The sequence below is a fragment of the Saccoglossus kowalevskii genome, chromosome 3 (assembly GCF_978046115.1).
Source record: "Saccoglossus kowalevskii chromosome 3, keSacKowa6.1, whole genome shotgun sequence".
Taxonomy (NCBI): Eukaryota; Metazoa; Hemichordata; class Enteropneusta; family Harrimaniidae; genus Saccoglossus; species Saccoglossus kowalevskii.
In genome coordinates this window covers 20,926,737-20,945,155 of record NC_140643.1, presented here as the reverse complement: position 1 = coordinate 20,945,155, position 18,419 = coordinate 20,926,737, and the positions used below count along the sequence as shown (strand labels likewise).

The window sequence follows — 18,419 nt, the reverse complement described above, 5'->3', positions numbered from 1 at the left end:
AGAACACTGTCTAATTGTGTTGAGAAGGATCTGTTTTTCTTGTTTGTATAACTGACATTTTAACAGAAAGTGATCTTCATCTTCAATATCATTAGTATCGCATACAGGACAGCTTCTTTCAGTAATGTTAATTTTATGGTATCTGCCCATTTCAAACAATAGAGTTAGGATACTGTGTTTGTTTTTCAGTGGAAGGTCAGTTACATCATATATAAGTTTGTCTAAGAATAATAACTTTAATGACGCTCAGTGTGGGAGGTCAGAGCAGGATATATGCTTGTAATATTTTGATACCATTAGAGGCCGATAGCCAGAAAACTTATGTGGCTTTCATACTCGCCATTCATCAAGAAAAGGCGAGTGTCGACTAATTTGAATCGATGGTCGCTGGCTCAAGACATTGACCTGGAATCACTCGTATTTGAAAAATATACCAGTGCTCAATAATTTCATCAATCATGACGTCATAGCTACACACACCTGGCCATATCATAGCTAGTTCCGAGGCATACATTCCATCAACTCGGAATCTTCCATATGTATATCGCGGGAACCCCATTCTGTCCAGATGGTTCCTGCTGACGACCGGCTACCGGTGAAGTTGTTGTCATAACAACGGATACATGCATCATGGAGACATGTAGTTGTTTTGCTAGCAACCGCCCCAGATTTCACAGCTAAGAAAAAAAATACCATATAGATTGGAGACATGTTTCAAGCCCACACCTATCACCCATGTGGCCCACGAGTAGGGAATATACCGACTAGCGTTTGATTTACAGTTATCACGTCTCCATTGACGAATTCATTCTTGAGCGTGTAGTACATAGTATACTGTCCCAACGATACAAGTTTTAACTTAAAGCGCGGCACCGAAATCCCAGGGATTGCACTAGTGCGTCATCAGAAATGCAATTTGCATGATATGCCCAGTTGTTTACTTGGTATACAGCTGTTATCATTTCAATCGAAGGTATTAATTCCGTAAGGTAACATCATGCATTACGCTATTATCTGATTTGAGTGGATTTATTGAATCGCGTTGTTCAATGCTCACGGGGCCAACGCAATCTTTTGAAAAGTTTTTTTATTTGCATCATGGAGCTCCTCAAGTTATTTAGTTCCCTGCTTGCACGAAACAGCGCATCGTCATAAATAATTGCGGTTTATTTAAATGACCAACACAATATAGTTATCGCACAGTACAATGTTTGCCATGATAATGTGTCTTGTCGGCTCGGCAGTAATGACGTTATGCAACGTGACGAAAAAGGAGTAAACAAATTAAAAAAAAAAAAAAAAAAAAAAAACTTCGTGATACAGGTGTGTGTGTGGCATGGGCATACCCAGTTGCCCGATGTCCAACATAAACGAATATATGCGCGACTCATCGGTTACAAAAAGAACTTGAACACGGACACACATACATTTTTTTTACGAAATTATATCAATTTTACTCAGAACAACAACAAAAGGCATTACCCCTCAACTTCAGATAAAAACGATAAGAGTGGGATGATGGTTTCCGTTAGTTTCTACATTCTGCAATTCAACTAACTTTCATGAATAATATAATTGATTGTCGGAAATCGGATTTAGCAGCTAACCTGTCACTGATCTACCTTAAAGCACTGCTGATACTAATGTTCTAATCAAATGAATAAATCGGATAGGTTTACCGCTCAAAATCCGCCTTTTGTATTTCGTCAAATCTTTATAGAAAGTTTCTGTTCAGTCTATGAATAAGTCATAGCTGTATACCCCCGCTATTTTAACACATTTACTGTCAGATAATATCTTGAAAATGCTAATAAAAATAGAAATTACCACTATCCCCCTGTGTTAAGGATTCCCCATTTTAAAACTGACGGGTAGGCTGGCGGTTTTCAGTCTGAAACAAAAATATCGAAAACGGGAAGCAAATGTTACATAAAGGAGGTATGGTATGAACTGTAGGTTCAGAGTTTAAATCATATACTTGTGTGTGCTACAGATTCTGCGAGAAGGTCAAAATCACTGTTCATTTGTGGTACAAATTTGGGAGTACCTTCAAGTTGGGTGAATCTGCAAGACTCATTACCATTCATCAAACAAAGCTGAGTGTCGACTAATTTGAAACGATGGTGGTTGGTTCATGACATTGACATTGACCAGATATCACGATTCAATTATGCTTGGGATCGGAGATCTGAGTTAATAACTCAAATATATACATATAATGTCTTGAAAGAGGCGCTTTTGTTCCAACTTTCCAACTAAAGCACTATTTAGTATTTGACAAAAATATTTATTTTGTGGTTATACCAAAAATCGTTCATTTAGATGACAAATCCCCCTTATAACACTTCAATGCAATTAAACTGTCGAAGAAGCATAACACACCATGACAAATTATTGCTCGTACTTGAAACATATACTCAATTTCAATAATTTAATCAATCATGACGTCATAACTGCTCACACCTGGCCCTATCATCGTTAGTTCTGAGGCATAAATTCCACCAACTCGGAATCTTTCAGTGTTGTATCACGGGTACCCCATTCTGGCCAGATGTAACAAGAGTTTCTGGTGTTGATATCGTTGCCATAGTAACGGATACAATCATCATACAGACAAATAGGTGTTTGCTAGCAATCGATCCAGATTTCAGAGCTAGCAAAAACATAACATAAAGATTTGAAAAAAAGTTTCCAGCCCATACCTGTCACCCATGCGACTCACGAGGAGGGAATATACAGACTAGCGTTTAATTTACAGGTATCACGCCACCATTAAAGAATGTAATCTAGCGAACGTGTTGTGCGTATACACTGTGCCAAACGGTAAAACTTGTAACGTCCCTTCTCTTTCGTCAAATCTTTATGAAAGTTTTCTGTTCGATCTATGAACAAGTCATGGCTTGCGTTGAGAATTCTCTATTTGAAAACTGACGGGTCGGCTGTCGTTTTTGTGAAACAAACCTATCGAGAGCGAGGAACACATATTTTACAGTGGAATTATGGTATGAACTTTAGGTTCAGAGTTCGAATCCTATCCGTTGTTTGCTAGAGATTCTATGAAAAGGTCAAAATCACTGTTCGAAATGTATTCACTTGTGGGTGCGAATTTGGGAGTACCTTCGAGTGACATCGAATAGCACGCGACTTGCCACAATGCCAGTGAAGAAATCAGTGACACTCAGTTTCCCAAACTGTCACTTTCAACAAGAACTCCATTTTCAAACAGATAATGACACCATTTGGAACTGATCGAAAAGCCAGTAAAACAAATGTGGCCATAATATTCGCCAGTCAAAGCTGAGTGTCGACTACTAAAGATGATGGCCGGTTAAGTTCGTGACATCCAAAGCACTATTTAATATTTGACAAAAAATAATAATTTTTTACCTTCCAATACAATTAAACTGTCTAAAAAGCACCAGCCGCTCACATATTACCCACTCCTATTTGAAACATATACTAGTATTAAGTAACTTCAATGATGACGTCATAGCTGCTCACACCTGGCTCTATCACAGTTAGCTCCAAGGCATACATTCCATAAACTCGGAAACTTCTATATTTGTATCACGGGTACCGTATTCTGGCCAAACGTAACAATGGTTTCTGCTCACGACCGGCTACCGGTGTTGATGTTGTTGCCATAGTAACGGATACATGCATCATGGAAACAAATAGTTGTTTTGCTAGCAACCGACCTAGATTTCACAGCTAAGAAAAGAATACCATATAGATTGGAGACATGTTTCAAGCCCGCACCTGTCACCCATGTGACCCACAAGTAGGGAATATACCGACTAGCGTTTGATTTACAGGTTTCACACCACTATTAAAAAATGTATTACAGAGCGAGTTGTGCATATATACTGCCCCCAACGGTACGAGTTGTAACATAAGCTCGAGTGCCCGTGATATCGCAAGAGCGCAGCAACAAGTATTAAAAGATAAGTACACCGCTAGAAAAAAAAAAAACGCCAAAAATGTAGACATACACTCGTACTATGTCCAAGAATTCCAGGCGCCATATTGAATAACTAGATCGATATTCAAAATTATCAACTTCTACATTAGATCAGGCGCAAAGCCAAGGTGTGTTACAATAACAATGGTCATATATTAACACATCACAGACAAATCAAGGAATATAGAACACATGGGCCAAGAAAATTATCATATTTCAAACTATCGTTGCTTTCAACATTTCAACTTCGGTTATTTTGGGCAAATACAAAACAAAAAACAAAACAAAAAACAAATAAAAAGTACATATTATTCATACCCCCGAAATTGCATTTAAACATACAGTAACACAATTCCAATTACAGATACGAAACCTACACAGCAGGGTCCATGCTTTCCCAATTACTAAGTACCTCAATATCGCCGCTGTTAACTCGCCTGAAATGCTATTCAATGTTTGGTGTGAATAACATAGATTTTAACGCTGAAGTTCTTTTAATTTCGGGTCTATGGCTCTATGTGTATAAATATGCCCGATTTACCCAACCGATGACTTTGCATCTACGGAGAGTGGGATAATAATTGTATTGTGTTATCTTTCCACAAATTGCAAGTCGCGCCGCCTAGTGTCGAAAAATTGGTAATCCTTTACTGAGGCAGCAAATACAACGTCGCCTATCAATCACGATGACAAAGCCGTGCAATTGGTGGAAAGTGACGTTATGATGCGGAGCAGTGTGATTGGCATGGCAAAATGTTAAATGCTTGTTCCAATGCCGAGATTAGAAGCGGAGTACGGTTTAGCCAGTCCAGAGCAGAGCCTGATCCACATTTATAGACGGGATAGAAAACTAAATCTCCTCTCTCCATGTCACAGTCATTTTCAGCGTAATTTTCCGCATAATTTGTTTTAACAGTAAGACTAGCTAATAACCACCAAGATTAATGTAACTAATGTTTATTCTTGGTTTCTTGCGAAGAGCGAGCGACTTCAAAGTCATGTACAGTAAGTGGTTTTGAATGTTTGGTTATTTTCTCAAGACATGTGAAGTTAGTACAATGTGAGCTCACTCCGTGCAAAAGTTCTACAAATCAACTATTATGGTGTATCAAGTATAAAACAGTTCAGTTATGCACTACGAAAGAAACGTAGAGAGTGGAGACTTTGACTTGCTTGACAGGATAACAATTATAGTAGAGAGCTATTACACGTGACCTAATCACAGATAGAAACCTTTATTCTTAGCCGACTGAGTTGGCTTCCAATAGCCTGGCCCAGCTAAGGTGATTTTTAAACAAAAAATGGAAAAAATAGTTTTGCGAAAGGTGGGGTGAACGCGAAACCACCACAGACTGGTCTTATTTGCAGCTAAGCTATTGCTATTATTTATTCATGATATGCAGTGACATCACTGAACGGATACAAAAAAGGCGTGCGCGCTGCATAATGAGGTAAACATCGTGGGTAGCGTTAAAGGTCAGTTTTCTGTGAGCTAGTATGGTTTCCGGACTGTTGAAGTTACCTTGCTGAACGTCGGCTGGTATAATGTTCGTTTTTGCATGAAAATAACACGCCTTTAGTCCAAGTTTCCGCAGCTTTGATACTTGCTCTTGCATCAACGCAACCAAAGGAGAGCTGACAACTATGGTTTCCAAGTTATCTGATTCGACAGTGCCAAACTATTTTTCATCTAAACAGAACGGAGCAACTTCAAATGCAATCGATTCGCCGCTTCCGGTCAGAAAGGAAACGAAAACGTCGTGGCCGTCAGTAAAACCATCAATTATTGTCTTCTGTGCAGATCGCGCTGCACTGTAACCCAGGCGAGATAAAGCTACACGCAGACTACTTCTCTCCATTAGAATAATTTGTACGGAACGTTATAAATGGTAATTCGTTTGTTATGACTGACGATCGAGAAACTTGAAGAAAAGTGAAATCTTCAGGTACAAATCTCATTAACATAAAAACTAATATGAAAACACTTTAGTTCCTGCTTTCACCACAGAGGGTGCTGCAAAAACGTCCAGTTTGGGTGATTTCGCGTTAACACCTCCATTTCGCTATTTTTTTTATTTAATTTTAAATTTAAAAAGAAATAAATCGCCCAGACTGTGCCAGTCTAGCTTCCAACTCCCACTCTAACTACAGTTGCTTACACCTCTGTCAAACATACAGGCGTGGCAAATGAACGTGTTATCCACCAATCGTGCCAAGCATATCTCAAATCCCATGGGTAAATAGCCTTGCAAACAGAACAATTCACCATCTTGGTCAAATCACCGGCATCTACTAAGTAGTAGCTTGTCCTTTCGCAAATATGACTATTTTGTGAACACGCACAGAAGGGCATATGAGACTACGGTGTCTAGCGCCACACACGACTACATTCATATTTGCTAACATTGCACTTACTGTTGGCGCTCGTCACGCCGAAGTAGTGACAACGAAAGCAGCCTTGAGTTGATCCATAGAGGACACCTAGCTTTTAGCGAGCCGTCTGTCTGCAGATCATTCAAGACAGTTAAAACATTTAATTTAAGTTAAAACAGTCCAAAGCTTTACAAACCAGGTCATTGTTCATTGAAAATTACCTGCAAAAAACATAAATAATCAACAAAGAAACAGACTATACGTCTATATCTACAGATCAGCAACTGATTTTTTTCCATTTCGATAAAGATTTTAGACAGGCACTTTTAATGTTCTGGTTATAACCCTAGCAAATATATACATAACATCATTATTGTATATATATCACATAAAACACCATAAAATATGACATATAAATAAAAACGTAAACGGCATCCTATATGACCTTTTTGTGTAACCTGATACAAGTTCACTGAAGGTCAGAAATGTTTATCTACGGAGGCTGTGATATGCATGGCTTGTTGGTATAGATCCTAATAGAAAATAACTAAACTGTCCCCTAGTTCTATACATTGATAGATATTTCTGCTAGCAAGTGACTCCCTGAACTACCGGCGTTTGACTTCGGGACAATTCTGGTAGTTCAGGGTCATGTAACCTGTGGTGTTTCCAATGCTTATGCACTATTCGACGATTGTAAAAGGGTAGATTCGGAATAGCCTGGCACAGCTCTGGAAAATGTATTCCTGTATACTTTTATAATTCCCATAAGAAATTGTCGGCAGATTTCATTTTGCCAGCTGTAAATCTCACCACCCCCTATCAAATAAAAAAAATGTGGGTGACCCACTCCATCATTATATTCCAAAACATGCTGACACCCCCTGAAAAAACTTGACAAAAAAACAAACAAACATTAACAGTGTTGGCTCTGACATGATTACAAAATGTATTATATGTGCAGTGAACATATCATGGTTTGCCATAATTTTGACATAATTTTTAGTGTTTGCATATTTTGTAAGATAATAATCTAAAAATAATGTTTCCATGTTCTTGCCCTTCTCCCTGACCTAGTTATGTGATAAGTACTCCCATGATTATCTTCATCACTTTTAGCTTCTGAATCATCACTATTGTTACTTTCGCTACTGCTGTCTCCTTGGTTGCTTGAATCAGCTCCTGAACCACTATTACTCTCACTGTCACTCTCCCCATACCTGCTTGCACGGTGCATAGCATGTCGCCATGTACCTGCCGTCCTTTCTGATCTAGTCATGAATGTATAACAGCTATCTTCAATATTTTCAGTTCCAGAATTAGAAATATCAGTATTTCCTATATCAATGACAACAATGTCCTCCTCTTCAAAGTCTGTCTCATTTACAGAGTCAACTTGCACACTTTCAGAAAAATATGTTCACTTATTTGTTTTTTTCTTCCTGTCATCCTTTTCTGCTTTCCGTAGAACATCACATGTAATTGCCCCCAGTTCATCTTTTTTTTTACCCATGCTTTGCCAATTTATTGTGATCCAAATACTTATTTAATTCTGAGATGGTCAGTGTTTTCAACCTTCCTTTCATGATTATATCTTACCAGTCATATTCTTTATAAGCTCTCTCCTGTTTCTTCTGTTTCTTTCTTGTCGATCTTTGCAAAATATGCATATTTAAAAGTTAAAAAAACACATTTATTTATTTTTTCATCATTTATTTTATAAATTTAACTTTTTTGATTTGCTGAACAAAAACTGTCACTGCTCTTTGTACTAATTGCTGTGTTGCATAATCTGTTAGTTATTTGGCAACTTCAACCCTAAAATATTTAGCCTGTAACTTGTTATAGTAATAGTCATTATTAAGAACACATTTGTACGATTAACTTTTTTATCTTTTGTTCTGAAATATTTTTTAAAAATATATGCATAAGCGCGTGTGTGGATTCTGGAAATTATGGTGACCCCCTATTCATGATATCAAAAACAACCCCCCAGCAGAAGTAACTGTCCGAACCCTTACTACAAAAGTAAAATAAATAAATCATAAAACAAAAAACATTTGTCAGTATATTGACTCGGAAGTCACATGGTGTGGTTTCCAACACTTTCCCGTCGTTTAAAAGTATTATAATATAATGCAGCTCGTTAACCAATCATAAGTGTTTTCTGGGTGTACTCCCGTCAATCATTATACGTTTATACAGAGCATATAAATCGTGACTTTTGCTTTCTGATTGGTGGAAACGACTCAGCAAGGTTAACATTTCAGATATAGATGCTGTGCTCATTTCCAAATTTTGATTAGTGTCAAGTTGCATATCAACCTAGAATACAGCAATTCCGCGTACACCACCTATTTTTCACGATCAAAGATGGCATCTTGACATCTCAAAAACGTCCACCAGCCACAAATTCTTGGTATCAAAATCCAAATTGACGCATTCAAATTACAGTTGTGTCCCGATTCTGAGTTGACCACCAAACTGGTTTTATGGCGTCATAGTCAGCAGCGTTTAACTTGATGTAACCACACAACGCATTTCACACGTGTTGAAGAAAACACGACGCGGCGTGAAAACTGTGGCGCTTCGATTCAGTGCAGTACAAAACTATATCTAGTGTATTTGTAGTTAGAGCATTACGATTGGAACATTTTGTTCAAAAAGCTTCCTCCTTCAATTACTACACTTCACGAGTTCACGCCCTCTAGTACAATGGGCACATTGAAGTTAGGAGCGTTCGTTGAGGGCGGGCTAACGTATTCGATTAACGATCGAGGTACTGTGTACTGGTTTGAAGAAATTATCTCGGGTAAGTAAGTACCTTATACTAACGTAAACGGTGGCCAAGCGGAAGGCGTACTGTGGTATGAACCTAGCGATTTGGTTATCGTCGGTCCAAATCACGCACGCAGTACATGTTTACTTTCATTCAACATAGTATTTACCATGCCGTATATTCGGTGTTATTTCCCCCAAGGTTTAGCTGAAATATATCAGCATACAACAAGCGCAAACATGAATGCTATTGGATTCGGCCTTTTTAAATTAAACAATGGCGTTTTAAAATTTGTCTTTGATGGACAAAGATGCTGGGGTCTGACAACGTTGTCAGGTTAACCTGATTCACCGTTTTCTGATACCCCGCTAAATGAAATCGGTTACGTGCATACTAAACAAATCAATACGGATGTTGAAGCGTAGGAGGCGACCAATAAAATTCAATAATCTTAGCCAATATGGTTATGAAGTAATTCACGTTAAAAATAGACATTTTAAAAATGCGATTTTCACCCTAGCTGATAGACGATGACGGCTTGTTAGATGTAATCACAAAGCTGGATATTTCAGCTTGTCAAAAAATCTATTTTGATTTTGGCTTAGGAACAACATTTATGGCAAACAATACAATGTTTCGAGTGCGAGCAGATTTTATCCGACTACCTGGATTGGAACAAGTTTGTATTGAATGTAAATGTGATACATACATTTACACAGCTACATTGAAACATAGAATAATTTTTAATTTGTGCTGCAAGGAGAAACCAGGGAATGGTAATCACGACGTTTAAAACAATCAGAAACTGGGAAGTGATGCTATTTAAATGATATTAACATGCAATAATAACATGTCACTGAAATGATACATTCTCTATGGCGCCGTGTAATTAATTAATCACTCTTACTAATCATTACAACTTTTTAATTACTAGTATATTAGTTCTGATGTTGTCTAAACTGTAACGATTTTGAGTGAAATAAAGTTAGCGATTGGCAAAAGCGGTTAGTAGTATGCATATTATGTTTTAAACTGTTACCATGGTAACCAGAACGTTGCCAAAATAGCATCACTTAGAAAAATGGACACGAGGCAATAATTTGTGTAACTTCGTAGTTTAATTATTATAACCAATAGCAATCGTTCTATAGCATTGTTTGTTTATGTGTTTCACAAGAAACTCTGTTTATTTAGGCATGAAATTAATCAGTAAGAATATGCATTGAACGAAAAGATGATTATACATTCAGTGTCGATTCTTATTCTTCTCGATAGAAGATAACTTTGCCAAGCTGTTGCTGGCGAAATCCCCAGTCGTTTTCAACTACCTTATCTTCCCTGGCGCTAGCACTTATTGTTTTGTCATTCCCACTGACAATACCGACATGCGCACCATCGGCAGCGACATCACCACGCTGTGCCTCGGACGGATCGGTGCCCACCACTCTCCAGCCGGATTTAGTTTCATGTCGATTCCCCCACGATTCGGCACTGATCGGGTACGATCCCGGAACCCACGAAGGACTGTAAAAAGAACTACACTATGACCAGAAATCAAATGTTAAACAGTAGAGCAATGCCATATCTGTTCGAAATCCACCCAATTGTGTATCATATCAAGTTAGACCCCCACTGATACGTATTACCTTTGGACAGGGTGGTGGGGCTTTCACATAGGTGAGCTTTACAAAATGTGCCACCAAAATGTGGTATTCTCTAGTCTTTGAAACATCGTCATGTATAGTACCCTCACAAAAAACCAACAACATACAATTCTAAACTATGCAACTTACCGTCTTTCTGGAGCCGAGGCTCCACTTTCTACCAAAACATCATGTACAAAGTAGTTGCATTTATATTTATTAGGGCCCGGACCATAGTCTGATCCAAAACTGTACTCTGTAGACCCAATATACTGTCTAGCATTATCAGCTATACGGCCGTGATTCTGAGGGAGTAACACAAATACGTATGAATGACAAAATCGCTCTTGGGAAGTGTTATTATTAACAACTACAACAACAACATCAACACCTGTAGATTACTTACTGTGCTTGTACCCCCACAACCGCCGCCGCCACAACCACCGCTGCTGCCACCGCCTCCGCCACTGCTGCCACCACCTCCGCCACTGCTGCCACCGCCCCCTCCACTGCTGCCACCGCCTCCTCCACTACCTCCCCAGCATGCCAGTGCACACGCACAGTACGCTAAAACAATCACAACAGTGTGTCTCAATGCCATATTTACTTGTACTGAAATGAAAAATGAAATAAAACAGAAATCTCAGCTAGGCTGAAGCACTGACAATTTCGAACTGCGTTGTACATATTCACCAGCAGTGTACACCATAAATGAGTAATGCGAAATTTACATTACATCTCATAATATAAAATCACACCAGCAGAGCATTTATTACCTTTAGGAAGATTCAGTTATCAGTAATGGATGCTTCAAAGAACAGTTGAAATGGCATATAGACGACGTTCACTGTTTATATATGCTGGACCTGATATGTTTGTGTGTACGTTGCCATGGTTTTGTGTATTAACCTTATATACCCTTGCTATAACGATCTGCTGAAATTGCCCCAGACTTATTACAAATGCTGTTATTGTTTATTCAGTCTAGGACTATGGACCAGTTCCAAGTATAACACAAAACATACTAAAAAGAAAGTGTCAAAGTGCAAATAACTTCCGCGTTCCACGCAGCCCAATCCATACCTTGGGAAATAAATACAATATCACATTGTCCTGTAATATTAAAGAACAACAATTGTATTTCAACCTTTTATTCCCATACCTCCAACAGGGGAAATGATAACATTAGTTAGTTTGACAACAAATTCTGAAATATTGTCATACCGAAGCTGTAATCAGTCAAGGCCAGTTGCATGAAAGCATTTTGGTGTTTCAAAAATAGAAATTATTTAATTCAAGATGTACTTTTCAATTAGATTTCTATACTGCTGAATAAAGGTTTTCATTAACCTTTCAATACCAACAGTTTTTATTTCAGTTTTGAAAATATTTATTCTTTCAATATTTCACACCACTGTTTTTATTATAAAACCCACACACAGATATTGCATGCTGAAAATAAAAAAAGTTTTGCATCAGCTATTGATCTTTAAAGAATTGTTAAAATTACATGCAGGCGATGATCACCATATATCGTTTTGATTTGTTTGTGTGTACGTTACTATAGTTACCTACATTTACCTACACACACTGTGAACTGCTGCGATTGTTCCAGACAATAAAAATAAATATACGTACAATTGTCGCTTAACGTTTCAATTATAGGACATACTGTCAAAGTGCAAATTACTTTCGTGCCCCGTATACGAACTTAATTCATCACAATAAAGTTGATTTTTCGTACCTGGCTGAATACGTATAATAGTGCATTGTCCTGTTCTATTAAAGTTGAAATATATGCAGTACACATCCACTGCTTATCTGTTCCCATGATGAATAATAAAATCAATTAGTTTTACAAGGAGTCTCGAAAAAATGGACCACTGAAGCTAGGCCACACTTTACATCCTGTCATGGTGTATAATAATCCCCCTTCGAACATAATGATGGTTGTTGTAATCACTCAAGTCTATGTGCATCTTCTCAATTCGATTCATATGTATATGATGCTTACAGTGATCAATGCGAGATTTCGCAAAATGAACCGTGAGTCTGGTTGTAATACCAACACATTTGGTTTTGTTAATTGATTTTGCTAGATTTGTCCAAACATGTGTGCGGACATTTCGCAAAAGAAACAATAGATATGTTGACCACTCGGCCCAACTCAAAATCACACTGTTGTTAAAAGGTTTGCGACCTTCTTATGTGAGTCTGCGGCACACAAAAACTGTGTATTGGGTGCAGTAGATGTTATGAAGATGACATCATCGTCATCAGAAAAGGGTGGCCACTTATCACATACTACTTCATTGCAAGTGAGTCTCTCACCTAGTAGCTTCTCATAAACGTATCAGTGCTATCGTTTTCGAAAGAAAGTGATCAGAAATATTTCACATTATATATGTTCTCTTCGTATGTCAGTGGCGGAGAAATGCGTGTTTCTCAGAGACAACTATTCCTAGGGCGGGACGAAGCATATCTGTAACAAGTTATACATAAAGAATCACGACACAGTGGCAAACACTTTTTTTAATTTTTCCTTAAATAACCTCAGTAATTTTCGTTTAAATTATAGCTTACTTCTATAGGATTCACACTAGAAAATGGCATCATACAATTGGAGTGATGCATTCCATTAGGAGTATCACATTTTTCACCTGTCATTTAGAATCTCCATAGTAACATCACTGAGAGAGTTTTAAACTTTTGAGTTAGTGGGTTGTGATCTAACAGAGTGTATTATTATAATCCATACTAGGCTACAATGATAATAACGCCACAGAACACACGCAACATCAACACTTCCATCTAAAGGGGATTATGACAGAGCTATGACTTTTTTCACATGGTAAAATGTATCCGCTCTGACGAAGTAAATACCTAACACATGCTGGACCCTATATCCAAATAGCAATTAGCAAACTGCACCTTGCTTGCATATCATCATGTCAATTTTTATATTAGTAATTACATGCATTTTCACAGATAGTTATATTGTCATTGAGAGGATTGGCTTTCAAAATCCGTCATCACACGGGTGTGCACTAGCAGACCCCGAGTTTTGATATAATGATCCTAATTAAGACTTCAACTACTACAATTGTCCCAGACGTTTGATATATAGACGTGCTATTGACGTTTGTAAAGCTCAGATGAATATGGATCAGTTCCAAGTATGGGACAAAACAAAACATACTAGACAAGCAAGTGCCTTTGGCTGTTATAAAGCTAATAAGTCTATGGACCAGTTCCAAGCACGTGACAACACATACTAGAAAAGAAAGTGTCAAAGTGCAAATTACTTCCGCGTTCCATATACAAAAGTAATTCGACTCACTTCAAGCGATTTGTTGCACATTTACCTCCATCAGCAATGAATTAAAGTTGCATTCTTACTATGTATTATATCCAAACACACCTCCCACTGAATAATGTGTATTACGAAATGATAAGATCAATATCTGTATATCTATAAAATATATATTGGGATATATACGTAGAAAATAATTTCTATATCAAATTGTCAAATTTTGTTTTTGTATATTCATTGGCAAATATAGACAAATTTCTATACAATGTTTTGAGTGTGAGCAGATTTTATTCGATTACCTGGATTGGGACAAGTTTGTAGTGAATGTAAATGTGATACATACATTTACACAGCTACATTGAAACATAGAATAATTCTTAATTTGTGGTGCAAGGAGAAATCAGGGGATGGTAATCACGACGCTTAAAACAATCAGAAACATGGAAGTTAAATGATATTAACATGCAATAATAACATGTCACTAAAATGATACATTCCCAATGCCGCCGTATAATTAGAATCATTAATAATCACTCTTACTAATCATTTCAGCTTTTTAATTATATTAGTTCTGATGTTGTCTAAACTGTAACGATTTTGAGTGAAATAAAGTTAGCGATTGGCAAAAGCGATCAGTAGTATGTATATTATGTTTTAAACTGTTACCATGGTAACCAGAACGTTGCCAAAATATCATCACCTAGAAAAATGAACACGAGGCAATAATTTGTGTAACTTCATAGTTTAATTGTTATAACCAATAGCAATCGTTCTATAGCATTGTTTGTTTATGTGTTTCACAAGAAACTCTGCTTTATTTAGGCATGAAATTAATCAGTAAGAATATGCATTGAACGAAAAGATGATTATACATTCAGTGTCGATTCTCATTCTTCTCGATAGAAGATAACTTTGCCAAGCTGTTGCTGGCGAAATCCCCAGTCGTTTTCAACTACCTTATCTTCCCTGGCGCTAGCACTTATTGTTTTGTCATTCCCACTGACAATACCGACATGCGCACCATCGGCAGCGACATCACCACGCTGTGCCTCGGACGGATCGGTGCCCACCACTCTCCAGCCGGATTTAATTTCATGTCGATTCCCCCACGATTCGGCACTGATCGGGTACGATCCCGGAACCCACGAAGGACTGTAAAAAGAACTACACTATGACCAGAAATCAAATGTTAAACAGTAGAGCAATGCCATGTCTGTTCGAAATCCACCCAATTGTGTATCATATCAAGTTAGACCCCCACTGATACGTATTACCCTTGGACAGGGTGGTGGGGCTTTCACATAGGTGAGCTTTACAAAATGTGCCACCAAAATGTGGTATTCTCTAGTCTTTGAAACATCGCCATGTATAGTACCCTCACAAAAAACCAACAACATACAATTCTAAACTATGCAACTTACCGTCTTTCTGGAGCCGAGGCTCCACTTTCTACCAAAACATCATGTACAAAGAAGTTGCATTTATTTGTATTACGGCCCGGACCATAGTCTGACCCAAAACTGTACTCTGTAGACCCAATATACCGTCTAGCATTATCAGCTATACGGCCGTGATTCTGAGGGAGTAACACAAATACGTATGAATGACAAAATCGCTCGTGGGAAGTGTTATTATTAACAACTACAACAACAACAACATCAACACCTGTAGATTACTTACTGTGCTTGTACCCCCACAACCGCCGCCGCCACAACCACCGCTGCTGCCACCGCCTCCGCCACTGCTGCCACCACCTCCGCCACTGCTGCCACCGCCCCCTCCACTGCTGCCACCGCCTCCCCCACTACCTCCCCAGCAAAAATAGCAACATTTTAGACTGTATATGTGAATGTGTTTGTATTTATTGTTACGTGTTGGGTGATGAGAATACTGAACATTAGAAAAATCATACCTATTAATATGAATGGTGAAATTGCCAACACTATTACATCATTCTTTATATGACACATAGCCCGGACACTGTTGCGCAAGACCAATTTTCGGTGGGAACTACCTGGGGCAGCACACAACAATACTATTGACTATGATTAAGCCTTTAACTAACTGAACTGAAAAGCGAAAATATCTGTGAGCAGTGGGGTTTCCAATTACTAATAGATTTTATATGTTTGTCTAGACTTTGTGTACGGAGTATCCGACGACGGCAAAAATGCTTTTATGACTTCTTGTTCCATTTATAATTGTATTTTGATCACAAAAAGTGACAATTGTTCGGAATTATCGCCATGGCCAACAATACTAAAAACGAACCTTTTAAAAAAAGTCAGATTTCTTTAAGCGACCTACGTTTTACTTCCGTGAACAGAAACAGATCTTTGTATTATTAAAAATCACAGTCATAAAACAACATTATATAAGAATATAAACAACAAGTAATGACACAAATAAACAGCAAAATAAATGATGATCAACCGAGTCCGAATAGATATAAATTACGAATGCTGGTTAGAAAAAATATATTTTCAGTTAAAAGTGAACAAAAATAGTAATACCATCAATAATTACAATTCTTATCATCTCAATTCATAATTAATAAACTGTGTTATGACATAACACTAACTATGTAATGATTCTTTGACAATAATATATGACTGGAGGATTTTCAAAATATGTAAGTAACTGAACCGTACCGAGATAATAAAACCTTTGCTTTGCTTATCTATTTGCATACAGAATAGCTTAAATATGAGTTATGTAAATGCCACACAAGTAATAAAGCACAACATTACACAATTAAAAAAAAGTAGCTAAGGAATTCATTTAATGCACAGTTACACATTGAGTTGATTGCCATTCTAAAAAGTTGTCATCTAATGAAAATGCTGCTCAACAAATCAGAACAACGTTTAAGCTATTCCAACTATGACAGAACATTATATTCAAATAGATATTTTAAATAACAATTTTCTTTCACTTATTGGAGTTTAAAATATTAGAAAACAATGTCCTTATAAATGTTTTAAATGGGTGTTATCCCTCATTTGTATTTGTAGTTTTATTGCAGATTTATTCTTATGATTTACAATTCTGTGAAATTCGACATCCCAGCTAACTTATGTATTTTCCACCAAACTTTTGCAAATATATTCCAAAATAACTACTTACTACCTAACCTCTGCAATTTTGTTTCCAAATACTTCACATTCTCACTTCTACAGATTTGCAACCATTTTTTTCGACTTTTCATCAACTTTGTAGTCAAATTTACGCCTTTCCAACAATATTCCAACTTTTCACCCAACATTTTCGTTTCTCCATCTAATTGCTGTTACTTTGCAATGGAACATTTATGACTTCCTATCCAACTATTTCGACTTTCCATCCATTTTTTCATCAAATTTTGCAACTTATGCAACTAATTTCTGCAAAGTTGCCCTCCCATCCATCGTTATGAGTTTTTTGCCACTTTGACTTTCCAGCTTACTTCTGAAAATTTGCAATTCATATTTCACTTACCCGTGTAACTTCAGCAACTTCCCATCGAACACGTCCCAACGAATCAAGGCCATTTTACACCCAATGTTTTGACTTACCCCTCAACATTTTCAAATTCCCATGTAACACAACAACAAATTATCCGAGTTTCCAAACAATTGTCACCTTTCAGTTTCATTTTCTCGACTTTTCAGCTAGTTTCTACAACTTTTCGACTACCCAATCAACATCTTTCCATTCCCAGCCAGCTCCTGCAACTTTGCAATCGATATTCCGACTAATTGCTGCCACTCCAACGAATTTTATCAGAAAAATATACTTAAAATATAAATGAACATCCGATCGTGTATGTAAGTCCAGTACGATTATGCAAATTCTGGAATTCTGAAAGAATAGTATCAACATATCAGAATATATGTCCTTGTATACCTCTCTGTACCATTGATGTATGATGTCCATTATATTATAGTATATTATATTTTCTTAAATCTAGGACAATTATTTATACAGGTTGCAGGGGATGCAGTGACATTTAAATAATACGTCCCATGTTTAAGTTTGTTTAAGGATCGCATTATATGATAATTCAGAGGTGAGCTCTGCACTAGCCTGAGATTAAATTGTGGTCTCCGTCGATTACTACCGGGTCTCTCAAATTACACGGAAAATATATCATTGAAGTGGAAAACACTGGAGTTATTTAGTTCAATATACTCGATATAATAAGTGGCATGCTTATATTGATTACATTATAAATACTGGAAAATAATATACTAATTAAAACAGTTTTTTTTATATATGCAAGAGGTACAAAAACAGGTATATAATTTTTTACATTCAATGTACAGTGAAATTTCAAATTTACAATAGAAACTAAACAAAATAGTGAAATTT

The 18,419-nt window shown here is 37.2% G+C and overlaps 2 protein-coding genes across 2 annotated transcripts; both read right to left on the bottom strand.

Moving 5' to 3' along the window:
* Positions 1-10,212: 10,212 nt before the first annotated feature.
* LOC102808938 (uncharacterized) lies at positions 10,213-11,368 on the bottom strand. Its single transcript, XM_006823422.3, has 3 exons — positions 11,163-11,368; positions 10,907-11,061; positions 10,213-10,637 (listed from the first exon to the last, which is right to left on the bottom strand). Exons 1-3 carry the CDS (start codon positions 11,355-11,357, stop codon positions 10,373-10,375), a joined length of 615 nt encoding a protein of 204 aa, XP_006823485.2. The 5' UTR covers positions 11,358-11,368; the 3' UTR covers positions 10,213-10,372.
* Positions 11,369-14,795: 3,427 nt separating this feature from the next.
* LOC102803593 (uncharacterized) lies at positions 14,796-17,599 on the bottom strand. The gene is made up of 4 exons (XM_006823450.3): positions 17,547-17,599; positions 15,750-15,906; positions 15,491-15,645; positions 14,796-15,221 (listed from the first exon to the last, which is right to left on the bottom strand). The coding sequence occupies exons 1-4, from the start codon at positions 17,597-17,599 to the stop codon at positions 14,957-14,959; spliced, it is 630 nt and encodes a 209-aa protein (XP_006823513.1). The 3' UTR covers positions 14,796-14,956.
* Between the last annotated feature and the right edge of the window lie 820 nt (positions 17,600-18,419).